Source organism: Embiotoca jacksoni, unplaced genomic scaffold (assembly GCF_022577435.1).
Source record: "Embiotoca jacksoni isolate LCO1_2020_lvr unplaced genomic scaffold, fEmbJac1.0.p SCAF_20, whole genome shotgun sequence".
Lineage (NCBI taxonomy): Eukaryota > Metazoa > Chordata > Actinopteri > Embiotocidae > Embiotoca > Embiotoca jacksoni.
Genome location: NW_027185341.1, coordinates 1,605,794 through 1,624,987, shown reverse-complemented (window position 1 = coordinate 1,624,987; position 19,194 = coordinate 1,605,794). Strand labels below are relative to the sequence as shown.

The window sequence follows — 19,194 nt, the reverse complement described above, 5'->3', positions numbered from 1 at the left end:
GTCCAACGAATAAAGATGAAATATCATATTCTGAGTAAACCAACATGCTTTCCTCTCAGTGTGGAGCAGCTTTTGGCCTCTACTCTTGTATGTCATTGTTGCAAATGAAATTCCTTTCCAGGTTACAGATTCACCATTTTTTTTTTTTAGCTGTAGGTCTCCCTCTGTGAATTTGATTAAAGTTAACAATTATCAACTCGGTTTCTGCCGAGGATTGAACTAAACTCTCATAACATTCTGCAAATAGGGCAATTCTTCAAAAACGTTCGACAGATAAACTTTCAGGCTCACCGCCACCGTTCATGTCTCGACTCGCATATTTGGACATTAAACACTTCAGCCAAAATGAAAAGTAAAACAATGAGTTCTTTATTATTGTCCTGTTATATCATACTACATATTACAAAAAAAAAAAAAAAAGAGCATTTTTTTCACAGTTAAATAAAAACAGCGAAACAAAGATCAAACACAGCAGGCATTACAGTGGGCAGTTACAAAGTGTTTCGAGTTGGTGTCAAGTCTTCAGCGAACGTAGGACAGCTTCTTCGCAGAGCCGACATCTGCATTATGTGCAATTATTTCTCCAAGTAAAACAAACTGCCTTCATGGTCCCTCGCCAAAAGAAAGCGACTCACAAGGCTCATTCATGAAGCAGTTCGTTCGTTCGCTCCCCCCCCTCTCGATGCTTCGACATCTTACCGTTTTCTGACACAGTTATTCAGAATATAGCAAATAGTTCAGTTCAAACTTGGAAAGACTCGAACACCTCAAAACGGCCTCTAGTTTACAGTAGCTGATGAACTTCAACCACTGCAGTTGTAAACATGGTTGTTCTAGGAAAAGCAAATGGTGGAGGGACACTTGACTCCTCGTGTGTTTCAACTCTATTTCCCCATTATGACGCCTTCTTTTCACGACGCATGAAACAATCTCCCACTAGACTCTTTTTTTTTTTTTTTTTTAACCTTTAAAAAAAATAACTTTGGTTTACTTCGTGATGACAGACAAACTCTCAGTGGGAGTAAAACTCGGAGAAGGACTTTAAAAAGCGATATTACATCTAGATTTGCTATCGTGTTTTAAACTGAGGTGCAATACTCGGAAAGCCAGGAAGCAGAGTTAAGATCACTTTTTTTGAGGACGAAAACAGGCAAAATGCTGATTAAAGGAAGTCATGGTTAATTTCTGAAAGTAGTATAAAACAACGTGACTGTACTGCTGAGCTTGAAAGAAAACAGATTAACTATCCAGATCTCCTGTGCATCGGGATGCAGGAGGCAGGATTGAAATGCACTTTGAATCCTGCTTTCACACCAACAACGCAAAACAGTTCTCTGAATTTTTTTTTCTGGCTCTCTTTGTACCAATTGGTTTTGTGCTCTCGCAGTTGCTGTAATTTCGCATCGGTCTGGCTCTTTGCTCAAAAGTTAATAAGTTACATCTCAAGACGTTTTAAATAGTTTTTGTCAAAAACTTAATCTAAAAATATACTTCCCCTTTTTCCTCCATAAAAACTAGATTGAAAACGTCTCCCCCCAGATCTCTCGGTGGGACAGTGCTCCTGCTCGCCGGAATCATCCTGCCCAGTTTTCCCCGCGGCAGCTGCTGTCGTGTACGTACGCAAACTAAAAGATGTGTAGTGCTGCTTGACGGCCTCGTCCGGAAGGGAGCTCCATTCTGCGATGTGGAGATCACATGGACATGTGTTCGGGGAGCACATAGGAGATGTCGTCCCAGGGATGACGGTACAGACCCTGTTTTAGCCTCTTCTGGTCCAGGTAATGGCCTGTTGCAAAACACACACACACGGACACACACGTTAGATGTCTTGTTACTGTAAAAATACGGCCAGTTTGTGTCATGGCTCTGTTAGACTGGGACTCACCAATAAAGCCCATACTACGGCCGAGGACAAAGATCCCATTCAGTGCGCCGATCTCCACAAATTCATCAGCCTCATCTCTGGAACCAGTTCAACATTCATGAGACAAAAACACTGCTGGACAGTGTGCTCTCAACACACTAGGGCGACAACACACACACACACACTTCGGGCATCTCATTATTCTACGATGCCTCTATGAAAAATACACGTTCACACTAAATACAAGCTTTGCAACACAGACGTAAGTGTTTAATAAATGTTGCCGTCAATAACAAGCACTCAGTAGTGCAGTTTAGTGTACAAAACAGATTCATGACAATATTGATATAAAATGTGATACAAGTGTTGATAGATGTTGTATAGATATTTACATCTTCGAACAACTCGATTATAGTGTTATAAACTAATTATTGTTTATATGTGCTTGAGATTGTGTTAGGTCTTAAAGTTATGGTTTTTTTTTTTGCACCTCGATAAGTAGTTAATACTTTTTAAAGTAAAAAAAAAAAAAAAGACTAAATGGATTTAGTGATGAAATGGATCCCTTCAAGTCGCTTGCGTGTACAAAATAATACCAGATTCATCTTTGCTGGCGGAAAAACTCACCGTGTGAAGCCACCGCATGTTCTGAGCAGGTCCACAAAAGAAACGCCAATAAAACCGTCCACGTTGAGGATCAGGTTGGGTTTCTAAACGATAAAAGAAAGCTAAATTAATTCGGGGTCACTTGGAAAAAAAAACGTCTTGGCTTCACGTGCTTTGCTTCGCTGTTGCCGAGGTACCTTGGAGGTGGTGATCTTCTCTACATCGAGAGCGTAGTCGAGTAACTGGGAGGAGGGAAAATGCTGCTTGACAAAGTCCTTCAGAATCTGCACCCGCATGTCAGGATTGTTGATCTGGAAACGGAAACGAACTTTGCTTCAATTCATCTCGGAGAAGCTCGGTTAAAGCTAATTTGAAGAGATACGGTTTCAACATTTCTGGATTATGTTGTTCATGTCAGGTGTTGTGAAAAGTTGAGAGTTGCTGACCGATTTGACTCTGTGGCCGATGCCCATGATCAGCTTGCCATCCTTCTTCATCTTGTTGACAAACTCCATGGGCAGCATGCCGCTGTCAAACGCCTTGCTGAACTGCTTTGCTGCTGCGTCCAGAGCGCCTCCAAAACGGTCTCCCTGGATTTCACGAATAAATTACGTTACGGTACAGAAGCATTCTGGTCGATTTAAACGAGCAATGAGGACGTCATCGTACGAATTCTTCTGGAAAATATGTGGAATTTGTCCTCATTCCTTTGCCGAAGGTGACGGCCCGGTGTTATTGTGCGTGTTTGTACGAGTCTACGTTCGAAGTATGTACACGTGTGCGAGCGGTACTGACGATAGTGAGCAGGCCGGAGGTGAGGCTTGAGATGAGGTCTTTCCCGGCACGAGCGCAGACGATAGTGTTGTGAGCACCAGAGACGGCCGGCCCGTGATCAGCGGTCACCATCAGGCACATTTCAATGAACTGGCAGGCGTAGCGCGGCAACCTGGATGGACGGACGGACGGACAGCACAGCTGATTCCACTGGAAAAAAAAAAAAAGCGGGCCGAGTAGCCAACATTTCCCCTCTCGGGAAACCTGATCTCCCCCGGTCGTACCAACCTGCGCTGGAACCAGAGCAAACCCAGCACTCCTCCTAAACCCATCTCCTCTTTAAAGACCTCGGTGATGGGCATGCCGGCGTAGATGAGCTCCTGGCCTCGCTCGTCACAGATGCTCGTCATGAATGAGGCTGGCTTACGAATCAGGCCCAGCTCCTGGAGAAAGTCCAGTTGGAGAGTAAAAACAAAATGAAGGATGGGTTCCGACGCGGGTGACGAGCAAAAGTGCGAAAATATCTTCACGTTGTGAAGCGGCTATCGGTGTCGACATACTGTCGGGGGATAAGTGGCAAGAAATACGTTTGAGGTCACGGAACTGTAAATAGATGACCGTCTAGAAAAATGGAAAACTGGCTGGCCTCTAGTTTTTAAAAGCATCAATAAATATATTACTACACAAGATTTGAGTAGCCATGCCAGACATTTCTGGGTTTAAAGGAGTATTGTACGGTTCTTACCCTGGCCCAGGAGTAATCCATAGGAACTGTTGGGGGAGGCACCTCCTGGGAGGGAACGATGGTACCGTTGGCCACCAGTTCATCATAAACCGTGCTGTTTCAACACATGTACACAGTATCAGTGACTTAACCTGGACACAGTTCAGCGATGAAGGTTGTTGTATGTTGCGCGTGACGAGTTTTCCACCTGATGACGTCCCCCAGCTCATCAAAGCTCTTCGGTACATAAGCGCCAGCATCCCTCAGAGCCTGGTTCTTGGCTACTGCCGTCTCCGACGCCTGGTTGGCGCAGGCTCCTGCGTGGCCAAACTGAACCTGAAGATGGCAGTATTGCATGTTGACATGAAGACCTCTTGCTCTACCGGGTAACGACATCAGCAAAAATCCAAAACCAGTTTTTTTTTCCCAACACAGACAACAGACCTCTGAAGCAAACATGGTGGCACATGTTCCAATACACCAGCACACCACAGGTTTGGTTATCCTGCCCTCTCTGATGCCATGGCAGATCTTGTACTCCTCCGTGCCTCCGATCTGCGTGTCAAAGAAAAAGAGATATTAAAGTGGGAAAGTGTTCGGCACAAATACTACAAGTAAAAGTGGAGGCGTTCCTGGGAGTTCCTCGCACCTCTCCCAGCATCACGATCATCTTGACCCCTGGAGTGTCCTGGTAACGGAGGACGTGGTCCATGAAGGTGGAGCCTGGATATCTGGACGCAGGATCACAACATAAGGACTTAAAAGGTCTATTTTAAAATCGGTAAAGCCTGTATAGCAATTATCTCAAATCCAGTTTCACAACATCTTTCAACAGGACAACTATCCTTGACTAACCTAAGAATTACAAGTGTTTGTACCTGTCTCCTCCGATGGCCACACCTTCGTAGACGCCGTCTGTGGTGCGGGAGATGATGTTGTTCAGCTCGTTTGACATGCCCCCAGAGCGCGACACATATGCCACGCTGCCAGGACGGTAAAGTTTGGAAGCCAGAATGTTGTCCAGCATGCCACCAGTGTTACCGATCTTAAAACAGCCCGGCTTGATGCCACCAACCTGGGAGACGAAGAGTAATAGGTACTGAATTACATCACGTGGGTTGGAAAGGCCTCATCTTCTGCTTTCATACACTGCTCATGAAGCTCAATTACGCATTCATAGACAACGACCATTACATTTACAGTGTAGCGTGGTACTTTATAGTCCGTTTTCAAGAGGATGTCTTCGGCGCGATGAAGCTCCCTTACCGTAGCAGGGCCGATGATAGCGACGCCTTTCTCATCAGCCATCTTGATCATCTTCCTAGTCTGAGCTTCGGGGATGCCCTCGGCTATGATTGCGATCGTGTGAATCTGGAGACGGAAGTAAACCAGACAGGTCGACTCAAGATTTCCGTCTCGTACTCAGCTGTTCCCGCAATCAGGTGTGAGCTCACATGTAAACGTATCGTATTGTGCCCTCTGTGTTTCTACCTGTGGGTACTGCATGGCCTCCACTGTGCTGTCAAAGGCCGAGCGCAGTGAAGCAAAGCTGATCAGGACGTCCACCTCAGGGTGCTTCTTCATGGCATCGGCCATGTTCTTATAGACCGGCAGCAGGATCTCTTTGTGACCCCAATAGAACTTCTGTTTGTGATCTCCACTGAGCAACATAGGGATGTAAAAAAAAAAAAAAAAAAAAAAAAAAAAAAGCAGAATATGAATAAAGCTAAAGAACTTTACTTGAACCGGCAAAATTTCTCAGGAAACAGGTGTCATTTCTTCCCCACCAGGGATCGATAGCTGCAAGATTATTACTCAATAATGGGGCGAGAAGAATACTACATTAAAGTCAATTAAATATCCTGTCTCGAGAGCTTTTTTGTGTTTGGTTTCCAACTGAAAATAATTTTTTTTTACCTCAGTACAGCATACTGTAGGCCAGCCAGTTAGATAAATACAATTAATAAGAACAACATCAGACCTTATATTTTAAAAAACAAGAAAAAAAAGGATGAATAAGGAAACCCTTAACGCTAGTGGTTAAAACAGCTGGCCAAAGTCAATTTTTGTTCATTACAGCATCCTCGATTATAACAAAAAGGTAATAAAAAGGGATGTTTTCAAGTCAAATCATTGTGATTTCTGGAGAAATTTGCTGCAACAGTTCAGCAATATTTTGAAATAAGAGGAACATCAGCTCAACTGTAATTAAACTCGTGCGACTGCACGACGCTGGGCCACCTACGTGAAGGGGTAGACCATGGCTGCCACAGAAGGTTCGTCCCGCGAGCATACGTAGTCGAAGTCCAGCATGCCTTGCACCGCCCGTGTCTGCATGCCCCAGACAATGGCCTTGGTGTGCTTCCTGAAGAGTGTGGTCGGTTTAGCTGAAGCAACAAAAAGACAGAAGGAGAGAGAGATTCATGTCAGAACTGGAAGCTGAAATAAAAACCAAATCACAGACAAAAGAATGGGGTCAGATGTAGGAAAACGGCAAGATTGGGGATGGTGACAAGCAGAGTGTAGAGAGAACTCAGTGTGAGGAGGTAGAGAAAATAACACCTCACCACCGCAAATACTGCTACAGAAGCCACCCCCCCCCCCCCAATCTCATTTTGTTTGACGTGTACAATGTGAAATGCACGTCAGGTGTTCGGCCAGATGTTCATTTTAGCTGACAAATGCTGCTTCCACTCAACCTGATAAAGTAACACGCATTTATCGTTACAACCAAGTTATTTTATCCGCCCCCTCAAAAGTTGCTGAAAACCGTTCAAAAGATGAACTTGGAACTTCGCAATATTTAAACATTTCAGGTAGACTTTGAGTCCGACTGAAGTTAGATAATAAACCTCGTTCTCACGCACTTCCAATAACTTTGTTCTGCACAACACCCGAGCAGCTGCATTGTTGTTCTTAACACAGCCAGCAACTTCCACTCCCATGGAGGGAGAACCATCAAGAAAGTCCTGTGTGGTTCTACTTGGCATTCTCTCGGCAACATATTTCATTAGTAGGTATATAAAAGTTGCTGTGACATTTCCCTCCCTTGGAAATACAAATATAAACTTGTCTGGAAGACATAACCTCCGAGTCGCTATGGCGCAGTTTTGATCATTTAATTATCCAAATACCACAACAACCCAGCAGCAGCGCAAGAAAGAAACTGAGAATCTGAAATTGTTTTAATTTTGTGTCCAGACTGAGCTGAAATATGGGAAGAATGGCACAACTCTGCAACAGATGTGAGGAACCATCTTTCAAAATATGATGTTAGTGTACAATGTGCTTTGACGCTTTTGTTGATTAGTTCAAATAATAAACTATGCAGCCACACGTTTGTTCCAGTCCTCCCAAGTCTCTCCTGCTCTTACATCTGATCTTCGAGAAGTCGAATTACCACTGCGCCTCTAACTGATTGAGGAATACCGTTTTGGGATGAAACTGGCACATACTGTGTTAAAGTGATCAGTTTTTCTCCACAATATAATTATTATCACCGTTTTGTCTTTAGGTATTCCTTCAAACAATTCCAACAATGTTAAAAAAATTTTTTTGCCTCGGTTACACTTTATGGCATTATAGGATTTACCAGACAAATTCCAGCCGATTCAGCAATGTCAGTCTGTTCAGCAAAGTTAAGAGTCTGAAATAAAACGGCACCCCGGACGTAAGAATGAGAAAAGGGAGGGACAGGCTGTGGATCAACACCAGAGAGCAGACAGAAACAAGAAGGCAGAGGGAAGTGGACAGAGAGCTGAGAGGGCAGGAACACAGGTTTTTGACACCCTTCCATACCTCCGCTGCAGCCTGCTGAGGCTTGAGCTTCTGTGACCCCACAGGACGGGAACACAAAATATGACAAAATGAACACACACACAAAAACAAGAGAAAAAGAATGAGTCTGACTTTTCTGTATCTTATTCACAGAACACACTGCAATGCATTGTGGCAACGGTGTGTCATCTCTGAAAGCACAGCGGAGGAAAGAGCATGCAAAGCTCAGCGCCTACAGAGCGTGCCTCTACTGTGCTGCTGTAAGAAGCAATCTAAAAAGAACAGTCAAGTCACATTTCAAATCCTATATTCTCATTGCCATCGTTTAACTCAACTGACCTTTAACAGTGACCCTACACAGCAACACACAACTCAGTGCGGAGACAACAAGTATTTTCTAAAGAGCTTTACATTTACGGGTCTTTAGAAAAATGGACGACATGCTTCATTTGCAGATTATCCACAATTTACACTGCTTAATTATTTCAAACACAACTTGTTCTTATCAAAAAGATACAAACTCTTATTGCAGAAGAATGCAATGTACCCAAAAGACTACTGAGGTGATGCAAATATGTAGGTGTCACACTCAGACACACATCTTTGTACCAACATTAGAAGGGTGATGGGTAAAAGAGGGGAAAAAGGGCAAACCGATGTAGAGTGTGTGGGCAGCCGAACGCAGTGAGGGCATGGCACACCTACCACTTACCTTTCCAATCGCCTGTGACCACATTCTTCAGAGGCCACAGTATAGAATGAAGGGAGTCTTAGAGAAACAGGCATGAAAGAGACGAGGGTGAGTAGACAATGTGTGCAGCAAAACAAGAGGAGGAGGAGGAGGAGGGAGAAATTTAAATCAAATTAAAACGCATAATAGTAGAGATAGCATTTGTGGTGTCAGGAAGGGAGAAATACAAAAAGCAAGGATAAGACAAATGAAAAAGCAGAAGTGCATGAGTTTACATGGAGTCTTGCTGTGAGGAAGCAGTTCAGAAGTGCCTCCGTGTTAAATTACCTGCTAAAAGACCTGCTTTAGACTTTTTGGCCGGGGTGGCATCATTAGACGTCCTGGGTTCAGAGAATGAAGCCGTCCTTGTTGTAGCCGGAGTCTGGTACAAACAAGAGAGACACACACATATTTATGGTATTTAAATTCTAACAGAAGCATCTAAAGAGGAGTGGCAGCATGGCACAATTTCCCTGAACACAGCCTGGATTGAAATTATCATTTTTAAATGGAACATTATTTAAAATGGTTGCATGATGTTGAAAATAAAAGGTACTGCTGTGTTTTTTTTATTGTCACACAATAAAAGGAAAGAAATTAGTACCTCAAAGCGAAACATCTGCCAGAGTCAATTATTGACATAAGTTTGCACAGTGGACAAATAAAAACACTAAAGAGCACATAGACGATGTCAAAAGATGAATCAGGGAACATAAAATAATAAAGACACTCAAAAAAGTTTCAAAGTCCAAACCTTTCAAAGCTTAGACTGTGTTTAAACATTAAGGACTGAACTGTATATCACAAATAAATTCACTTGACACGCAAAAACATTTTGCACCTGAACTTGCACATATTGGAGCCATTTGTGCATCTCAGTTAAATAGTGAAATGTCCAGTTTTACTGTTGTGGGAGTTAAAGAAAAGGAATATTAAGTTCATAGCCAGTGGAAACGCTGTGCATTTTTCATGCGTATAATTTCTTTAAGAGAGTAGTTAATAAGATGAAGACCATCCTGTATTATTTACACAACAAGTCAGTCAATGAATGCAAATACCATTGCGCTGTTGCTGGCATTGAGGAGGAAGTTCGCAGTGTGCGAGTCCATCGGAGGCTGGTTAGGGATTGGCCGGTAGCCCAGGGCCATCCCAACAATGGCTGTCATATGAGTCTCAGTTCCAAACACGTGAATAGGAATACCTGTGGTCTTTCCTAACAGAGAAGGAAAACACTTGGGTTTAACGGCGTAGTCTTGGGACATATCTACCGACTGGACTCATTAAAAAAGAAAAAGAACAAACATGAACAGCATTCAAGCACATGCGCGCTTCAAAACAGTATATAGTCAGAGAATCCCTTTTCCCTGTAATCTGTAGCCTAATCATTTGAACAATCACTTGAAAACAAGGATTAAAAACAGTAACAACAAATGAATTACAACTGTAACATGTATTTTATTAATGTGCGAGACCACTACGATCCTCAGTCCAATTTTACTCACCTACTTCCCCCATCACCCTCAGCCCCTCTTGGTAGTTGGGCCCGCCACGTCGGACAAATATGGTGACCTCGTGCTCCTTCAAAGGACCTTGGTAATCTTTAATGGCCCTGACAATTCCCTGGAGAGAGACAAGCAGGTCAGCTGTGTGATGCATGAAAAGTCTATCCAGCAGAAAGAGTGGCTCAGAGACACAAGCTCCGCCAGTGTAGTTTGAATTCACACCCATTACTAAATCTACAACTAGATATAAACAAAAGGACCAAGGTAGGCAACGCTGTGTTCATACAAACAGTATTACTGAGTGCATCAATATTCTATGTTGACCGTTTCACATACAATACTTGGCGTTGTCTTCGACTACGTCTTATTATTTCAAAACCTGGTTATGCGTCTTTAATGCGTTACAGTGCTGTGCCAAACAAAACACAGAAGGAGAACCTTAGCGGCAGTAAGTACAGGAGTTGTTGTTCTCGGCTCTAATTTGCCTTCAAGGGCTCAATGTCAAGTTTCATACTAATCTGAAACCATGACGTCGACGGGTTACAGCTGACACGGGCTGCAAAAGGTTTTCTGGCCATAAATGTAAAATATATTTAGTCGGCTACAACCAAAAAGAGTCGACTTCTCAACAAGGAGTGAAGCTGTTGCAATTTAGCCAATATAAACATGGAAACAATACAGGGACTACTTTCTTTACTTTCTCAGAAAATAATTAAAAATTGTGTTGGAGTTTCTTTTTACTCTTTGGAAAAATAATAATAAAATAATTTACTAATTTAATCAAACTTTGAAACACACCAATAACATTTGGAATGAACATAATTTACTTTTCAGTGTTTCAGATAATCACATCAGTGTGTTTCACCTTGAATGTGGCTGCTACGTTAGTGAAATTGGCAATACTTCCTCCGATGATCAGCACTTTCCCTGTAGGATAAAGAAACATGTTAAGAATATGTCCACGACTGAAATTTGACACCCCAGTAACATAGTTTGGTGTCAGCCATGATGTCTATTGCTGGCAGCTTCCACATAGTGAATAGTGGCCTTGTCATACACTAAACTTAAACCAGCAGGTCACATTGCAGAAGAAGAATCCAACACTGGTTTCTTACAAAGAAGAAGATCTAGTCTATCTCAAACATCCAGAATGTTTTTTCTGAGGTATGTCTTTTACCTTTGGCCCACTTTTTTTTTTTTTTTTTTTTTTTTACCCTGTTTGGAAAAACAAGCTCTAAAGAATCTGTGGCTGTACCAACCTAGAGAATGTTTTTCACGAGTCATGAGAGAGAGGATGGTTTTTGCATAGTCGTAGGTCTGCTGTTCGCTGGGCGCACCGGAGTACTCGCCATAGTTGGCCAGCTCATCCACCCCACCCAGGTCGCAGATGGTGTCGCTGAAGAGGAGGGAAGAACAACATTCAAATACTTTATCCTGCTTGTAGTTAATTGTTTTTAGTTTTAATTAACCCAAGAAAATGTTGAGCTGGCAAACTGGTGTTTCTTAAAAAAGGAAACGTTTCCTTACATCAGTGAAAAAAGAAGTGGCACAGAATGTTTAATACAGTATGTGGTATGTATTTCATTCACCAAATCACTTTGAATAGCTTCCATCAATTTAATAGTCCCACATTAACATTTTAATTCAACGACCTACCTGTAGACTACTGAAGCCCCTCCTCCAGCCACCATGGTCCAGATCCTGCCTTGAGGGTTCAGCAGGGTCAACTTCAGACTGGCACCACTTTTTGCATCTAAATCTGCGATGTAGGCCTCCTACAAGTGACAAAAAATATAGTGGTATAACATTCTGGTCAAACGAGTACACAACACCAAGGATGAAGGCATGAACTGAGATTTAAGTCTGTTGTGCATTTGAATCTTGACTAATTTAAGTGTCAGTAAAGCTAAGTAATAGTGCCATTTTAAAGGAAGGGAGGGGATTGAAATAAAAAAAAAATAAAACATGTTTTAAGGTGTAATTACTTATAAAGATTATTATATGTGCAATTAAAAATAAAAAAAAAACATCGTCAAGAACATATTCCCCCACAGCATTCAACGTGTACATCTTGAATGAATATATGGTGAAAAATCAAGACTATAGACTCGGGCGTAACAACCTAACAGACACAAGGAACTCTGACTCATGGTCCTTCAGATCTCACCTCTGGATATGCTTCTCTTCCAAAGGGTGGAGGAAACTCCACATCACCCCATTTAGCCTTGCAGATGTAATCTGCTGTGGCATCAATCTTGGCTGCCATGTCGAGGATGTACACTCCATCCTCGGTGACGACTGGTCAAGACAATCAAAAGTCAAGTTATTATTTCAATTTTTTATGTTTTCCACAAAAATTCATGATCTTGATTTGAAATATTATTTGCAAAAATAAGTGACTTGTTAACCATTTCATTCACTTGACCTACTCGATTCATTCTCATGAATAAAAAGCGTTGTCACAGTAACGATAATGACATTGTGCAGTATTGTACTCGGTTCATTAGTATTCAGTGAAGAGGTTTACCAAGGGGGTTGATCTCAAGATAGGTGAAGTATAGGTCCTCATAGAAGTTGAAGAGGCCCACAATAAAACTAGCCAGGACTCTTTAAGGAAGAAGAAAGTGGTAAATTAAAATCAACATACAAGAAGAGAAAAAGAAAGCAAGTCTTAGTAAAAAGGAACTCAAGAAAACGGAATGAGAGCAGACAAGTTATTCTCGTTCACAAAACACAATGTACTGTAAATAATATAGTGTTGTCAAACAATTATGCTGAATACGGTCATTTACAACAGACAGGGCAGCAATGACAGAGTTCACAGTGGATCATACTTTACATGAAATGCTAGAATGATTAGAAACAAAACGCAAATATAACAGTATTCTGATTAAAAGAGAGGTCAGGATGTTCTCAGCGCACTGGGAATGGAATTTGAAAAATGAGGGGAAAAAAAACTAAATACACCACTCAAGGTCAGACTAGTGAAGGACACAAGAACTGCACTAAAGACACAGAGTCCCCTCAAATGCAATGATTGAGATACAGCGACACTCTGTCCTATACTGCCCGATCTAATTCTGTTATAATACATGTAGGCGTAATTTTCCATATGAAAATGTAAACGAATTAAAAAAAAAAAAAAAATAAATAAAATTGTGTCCGTACTGTTTCTTGTCATCAGGGACGTGTGTGAGGAGCTGCTCCGTGACTTGGTCCTCACTGAGCTTCTCGTCCACCGCAACCATCAGCCTGTGGGCCTTGGCGTCCACGTCGCCCACCTCCACTCCTCCCTCGTGGTGGAAGAGCACATGGTCGCCCTCCCGTGTGGCGTAGATACACGCATAAAACTCTCCGTCCTGAGTGGGACAGCAGAGAGTTAGGCCCGAGTACACCGATTTCCGCAAACCGCACGAGACCGGGCTGACAAGATGTTTGAACATTAGATTTGAATAGTCAGTTCACGCAGGTACGCTTTCTCGCATATGGACAGATGACGACCGAGACAAACAAATTCTGCAGCATAAGTCACCCTCAGTTTGTTCCCGTCAAATATTTGAGGAAACCGACAAACTGTATTACACACTTACCTCCATACAAAACCCACAACCTAACCAGGATGCTTCATTGTGCTGCTAAGTGTTTTCAACGTTTGCGTTCTTTGCTCGAGGAGGCCTGTGGAACTACTTAAGACTTTAAAGGCTGCGCAAATAACCGTGACTTGGCTTTCAAAGTAACAAACCGGGTGTGGAATGATGAAACACGAGACGCTGGCATACGTTACCTGTGTGTGTGGAACAAACGGCTCAATGAGGAAGTTCTTCAGCACACCTTTCGCCTTTCCCACCTTTTCAAGACAAACACAATGTCACCAACCACCATGTTAGTTTAACCTAATTATATTGGACACTACTGTGTATGGGCATGAATAGCTCTATTGAATATGGGTTTTTTTTGGTCCTCCACACTGGAAAAATAGGAAATATAGGTTTTGTAACCGTGTCAGTAAAAGTGAAATGTGCGCATTATATGCTACTCCCCAATTAAATTTTATGACAAGACACTGAAATATTTTTTAATGTCTTGTCACCTTTACAACCCTTTTATTTAGATTTTTTTTTTTTCAGTATTTCTGTGTGTGCATTCAATCTTTTTTTTTTTTTTTATTGAGTAAAAGGCATTAAAAAAAAAAAAAAAAAAAGCACCCAGCAATGGTCTGATAGTATAAAACTCTTTCTTATGAGTTGAAAATATGGCAACTGCCTGTTTGAAGAGCTGTGTAGCAGGTCTGCATGGTGGACCAGAATAGACCACCCTCTGACCTGCCACATCTAAACCTGAGCCCACGGCCTCTGCCACAGGACATCATGTTTCTATGCATAACAGCTCCAAATGTTGCGACACAATGTGGCACTCGTGCGATTTACTAGAGGGCCAGGCTCTCGTGCAACATTGTTGTCTTCATTTCTGACATCATTACATTAAAAGAACAAAGACCATGTGGAAATCATATTGAAGATCAAATGGATTCTTGTCGTTTAAAATTTGTTTTCTTTCTTTCACCACATGTACGATCAGTACTATGTTTGCAGTTAAGTCCCAAATCTCCATGTGGATATAATTAAAAAAAAAAAAAACAATGAACATCAAAGAAGATAAAAGTTATTGGCATGGTGGTTGTACAAAAAAAGTAACAAAAAGAAGAAGCACCTTCATGGCACAGAGGCAACTTTTGCCCAACTGCAGCAGCACTGTGTTGGCCAATCAACACATCCGCTTGCACATATCTAGTTAATGATTTTGCAACCAAAATAGGATATGACGCAATGTTCTACCTGATGATTATCATAACGAACAAAAACAACTTTGAAGTAAGATGCTTCCGCATAGTATTATGGGCAGTGTGTTGGGTGTCTTTTACTCCCGAGTGCAGAATTCCTGGGTTGTATTTTATTGCCTCAAAAAAGGTAACACCGGGTTGTTTTTGATCCAAGCGCAGAGACTAAAGCCAACTCACAGTGGTCTCTCTCATGAGGCGAGCTTTGAGCCACTCCCGGACTCCCTGCAGGTCCAGGTTGATGCCCACCAGCCCGAGTTTCCCGCGTCGCTTGATCAGTTGATCTGGCTTCACCACCAGCCTCTACGAGAGGGGAAGTGGAAGAAATGTCCCACGGATTTGACATAAAAGCCAAAGATTCGTAGAAATGCAAGCAAAACTACCAAATTGAAACCAGGTCACAGACAGTCACTCAATGCAGCTACACACGGAGTCCCATGCCTCTGTAACAGTAATGACATAATGTCCCGCAAATTCTGTAAACAGACTCGGTGATGTTCACTACGTAATTAGACTTGTGATTTTAATAATCCTTTACCGGTTGGCGAAAAAGTCAGACGAGTGGAAGTAGTCGGGGTAGTAGAAGGCTCTTGAGGTTGTATTACTGAAGCCATCGCAATAGTCTTACCTCCGTCAGCAGCCACGGGTGCTCCTGTGTGAGGCCGTCCCAGTCCGTCTCTGCCGTTACGTTCGCATAGCGGAAGCGGTTCTGCACAGCAGCCGAGGTGCAGATGTACTTGTACAAGAACTCCTTCCCCGTCTGCTCCGAGATGGCTTTCGCCGACATGGCAGCGCTGGATAGCACAGGACCTTTGGGCGAAGGAGGTGAACAGTTAAATCCACCGAGTCATCGTATGGATACCGAGAGGTAAAAGAACGACAACAAAATAAGCACGGGCCAAGCGTGTTCCGAGTTTAAAGCGAGATGAGGGAAAGGCAACCCTCAAGCTCTGATGGACACATGCCGTCACAAACATGACTTTTTAGTCGTCAATTAACTGTTGTACAAATATCTGCAATCCATGAGTTAATTTTTTCCCCCCCTCCATTCATTTTATGCCATTATTGAAGTAAAAGCCTAATCATAGTTTAATAATACAACTTATGAAGAAGAAAAGCTGATTATGGGCTGTGGGGTTCGGCTTCGCAACTAACCACATGATAAAGTCGATAGATGATCATCGAAATGTGGCCCATCAAATATTAAAAGTGAACCGCCTCACGAAAAGCAGTTGATGGCATTAATTGTCCAATTAAACCACAGAAGTGGAGGAAACAAGATATGGTGACGCACCCAATGAGAATATTTACGGAAATATGACAAACTGTTCTAACAGTTATGCAATATAATTGTGGTCAGCTCAAATAATTGTAAACAGGCATTTATGTAATATTCTGACAGGCCTACATGTGCACGCAGTGAGATGTGATTTAATGTTAGTCTTTTCTAAAAGTGTGCTCTCACTGGAAATATATGAATGTCCACATGTATTCAATACACTCGACTGGCAATGAGGAAAACTAATCAAATCTAAATGATATTTGTCTAAGTTGGGGGTGATGCAATGCTGGGTTTTTTTTTTATGTAGTTGTTCTCACATGAACATGTTGAGAATCTAAACAGACCTGGAGACAGTTATGGACAAATCATCTGAGTTTATGAAACAGAACTTAGAAAACGAACTTGTCTGTACAATTGCATAAACTTGTATCTTTTGCCTCCGTTTACCAACTCGATAAGGTTTCCCTGTGTTCGTTTTGCTTGTCGTGTGCATAAATTCATCTGAAAGAATCATTTCACTGTTTAGGGTTGACAAAGCTAGCCACTGGAAAAAGCCCTGATTAAACAGAATTACTGCCGAGATTTAAGGTTCCTGTCTGTGACTGATGACAGCTCAATCACACTTTGTTCCAAAACAGCTGAAGCTGGAAACAAATGATTTTATACCTCCTCGGTGTCACAGTTTTGTTTACCAGTTAAGCTGTGGTCATCTCACTGAGCACAGAGGAGAGCTGTCAACACTCAAAGTGATTTGTTCTTCTTTTAAATCCTTTTTTTTTAAGTTTAAAAACACTCACGCGTCTGTACATCCAATTATTTAATAATGTGTGCACGGTTACTTTAGTCCTTCCTTCAAATCAACAAATCAGTGTTTGTCTAACACATGAACATATGAGAAAAGACTTGGCAACAGATCAAAGAAGCACGTAGAGCCAAAACGATCTGTCAATCAATGGAATGATATTCAGCAAATAGTGATTAAACAGCTGGTATTGTCATTTAAAAAAAAATAAAAAATGACTTCCTACTTTTCTCTGTTTTATGTGCAGGGCATGTACATGTATTTCATAGTTTTTGTGTTTTACATTTCATAGGCAACACCATGAACTGATTATATTACATAAGGAATTGATAACTGCTGTAGATGTACTCTCGTGTCATTGGTCCAAAAGGAAGACTGAATCACAACCAAGTTTAATCAGTGACAAAAACCTGATCCGATCCACGAGGTAACAATCAAACATGTCTTTAAAGTTTAAAGTGATCACGTGTTGGATAAGATGAGACAAAGAAAGCAGGTTCCTGTCATTCTTGTTTTAAACATAGCTATGTTGCCAGACCTGCTCAGCCACGTCTACCACAACTAATATATATATAGACACACATACATCAGGATTCTTTTGAATAAGAGCCAAAAGTTTACAGATGTAATTAATGGATATTGCAAGCTATTGTGACAGCTGGATAGCAGTCTTCACCACCTCCTCCACCAACTACACAGTGATCAGCAGTGAGCCCTGATCGCATGTATATCATCTGCTCTACATCTGTGCCGATAACATTTTCACAGTGCTTTTATTTCGAGCTTCTGAAACTGCAAGCAGTAGTGTTTTTTTTTTTTTTTTTTTTTTTTTCCCTTTTCTCCTTCTTCTTCTTCTTCTTCTTTCAGCTGCAGCACTTGAACACAGAGAGGAAGTCTGCAAGATCTCTAAACCTGGGAAGTCGACAGATGTCCCAGTGTTTAGCCCGACATAATCCACGGGTCCAGTCTATTGTTTGAAGCTACCTCGCTGTGAAATGTGTGTCACTGTGGAGACTCCTGAGAGGAAGGAACCTGGATTTTTCTTTTTTGGGGGGGGGGGGAGAGGAGGAGGGGAGCAGCGGGATCACAGGGGTCACCGAGGGGAGGGGGTTGGGGAAGAGAGGTGGAGGGGGGGGGGGCTGCTTAAGAGACAGCTGCTGCTGCTTTAGCATCACTCCTCCGGTGCACAGTAACGACATCACGTGCACGACGCCAAGCAACACTTGTGAATGAAGCTCCTGTGAGCAGCTACCACACCCACCGCAGCCCCGGTCAACGAGACGGCCTGGCAAGTTCAGCAAATAACGCAAAAACCGATGTCGCCGCAGGGTAAACGACGGAACAACTTCCGGGAGAGGAACGGCGATGTAGAAACACACTTTCATCGGAGGGAGGAGGAGGAGGAGGAAGAGGAGGAGGAGGAGGAGGAAATAATGCAGCTCGAGGGAGATGCTGTTTTCGGGATGATGCATTGGCCGTTTGTAATTAACACGAGTCGATTAAAGCCCGACACGAAGATAAAAACGGTGCAGGAGACGGCGAGCTCGTCGGTGACCCCCCCCCCCCCCACCTCGCAGCATCTCACATCCGCTAAACCTCAAATCCTCCAATGGCGAACTGCTGCGGTGCAGACAGTCGCTAGCTAACCGCGACTCCCCAAAAAGCTGTCTTAACGTTGGCGCCGTGAGGTTAATTTTCGAGAGGAGCCTCTTACCTTGTCAATGCAAGTAACACCTTCTTGAAGCGAAGGAGTCGCGTCCCGACAACAAATGACAACGGTTGAAGTGAGTCGTTCTTGTGCCGGGGGAGTACCGCTTGCTTGCTTGCTGCTCGCTTGCTGCCACCTCACTCTCCTCCTGTCGCACCATAATCTGCCGACCGATTATAACGTCGGTGCGAGCGCCTGGTTGGCTGAGACCCGGTCACGTGACGACACCAGTTCCTCCACCCCCCCCCCCCCCCCCACCACCCTTTTACTACGAATCACAAAAAAGTGTGAAATTTAAAATGAGGTCCGGTGAAAAATTACATAAATCGCAGGGCGACTTAATCCAGAGAGGGAAAAAAAGAAGTGGTTGTGCACAACAACAAAAAAAAATTGGGGTTATTTCTCAGGTTCTGTTTAATCACATGGGAATCTATAAACAGTGATGAAAGATGCACTCAAGATTTTTGATTTACAGATAGTTAATCAAAACATACCCACAATTGAAGGTCCTGTAAGCATAATTTAACTTTTAAAGTCAGAATATTATCAGAAGAATAACTACCCATTAGGTAATGTCCCCTGGCTATC

At 42.5% G+C, this 19,194-nt stretch overlaps 1 protein-coding gene across 3 annotated transcripts; it reads right to left on the bottom strand.

Annotated features, from left to right (window-relative positions):
* Positions 1–346: 346 nt before the first annotated feature.
* LOC138201923 (ATP-citrate synthase-like) lies at positions 347–18,775 on the bottom strand. Of its 3 annotated transcripts, XM_069155516.1 has the most exons (30): positions 18,613–18,775; positions 15,443–15,624; positions 14,995–15,117; positions 13,762–13,824; positions 13,146–13,336; positions 12,505–12,584; positions 12,145–12,275; positions 11,634–11,752; positions 11,237–11,373; positions 10,843–10,904; positions 9,978–10,095; positions 9,534–9,688; positions 8,764–8,857; positions 8,458–8,514; positions 7,767–7,796; positions 6,214–6,355; positions 5,460–5,628; positions 5,235–5,339; positions 4,847–5,043; positions 4,618–4,699; positions 4,413–4,523; positions 4,177–4,304; positions 3,990–4,083; positions 3,533–3,687; positions 3,266–3,416; positions 2,917–3,060; positions 2,668–2,781; positions 2,492–2,574; positions 1,886–1,962; positions 347–1,786 (listed from the first exon to the last, which is right to left on the bottom strand). In XM_069155516.1, exons 2-30 carry the CDS (start codon positions 15,599–15,601, stop codon positions 1,692–1,694), a joined length of 3,366 nt encoding a protein of 1,121 aa, XP_069011617.1. In that variant the 5' UTR covers positions 15,602–15,624; positions 18,613–18,775; the 3' UTR covers positions 347–1,691. The 3 variants fall into 3 exon arrangements, with proteins under 3 accessions (XP_069011617.1, XP_069011618.1, XP_069011620.1); XM_069155517.1 differs by lacking the exon at positions 8,458–8,514; XM_069155519.1 differs by lacking the exons at positions 7,767–7,796; positions 8,458–8,514 and having other exon boundaries at positions 18,613–18,774.
* Between the last annotated feature and the right edge of the window lie 419 nt (positions 18,776–19,194).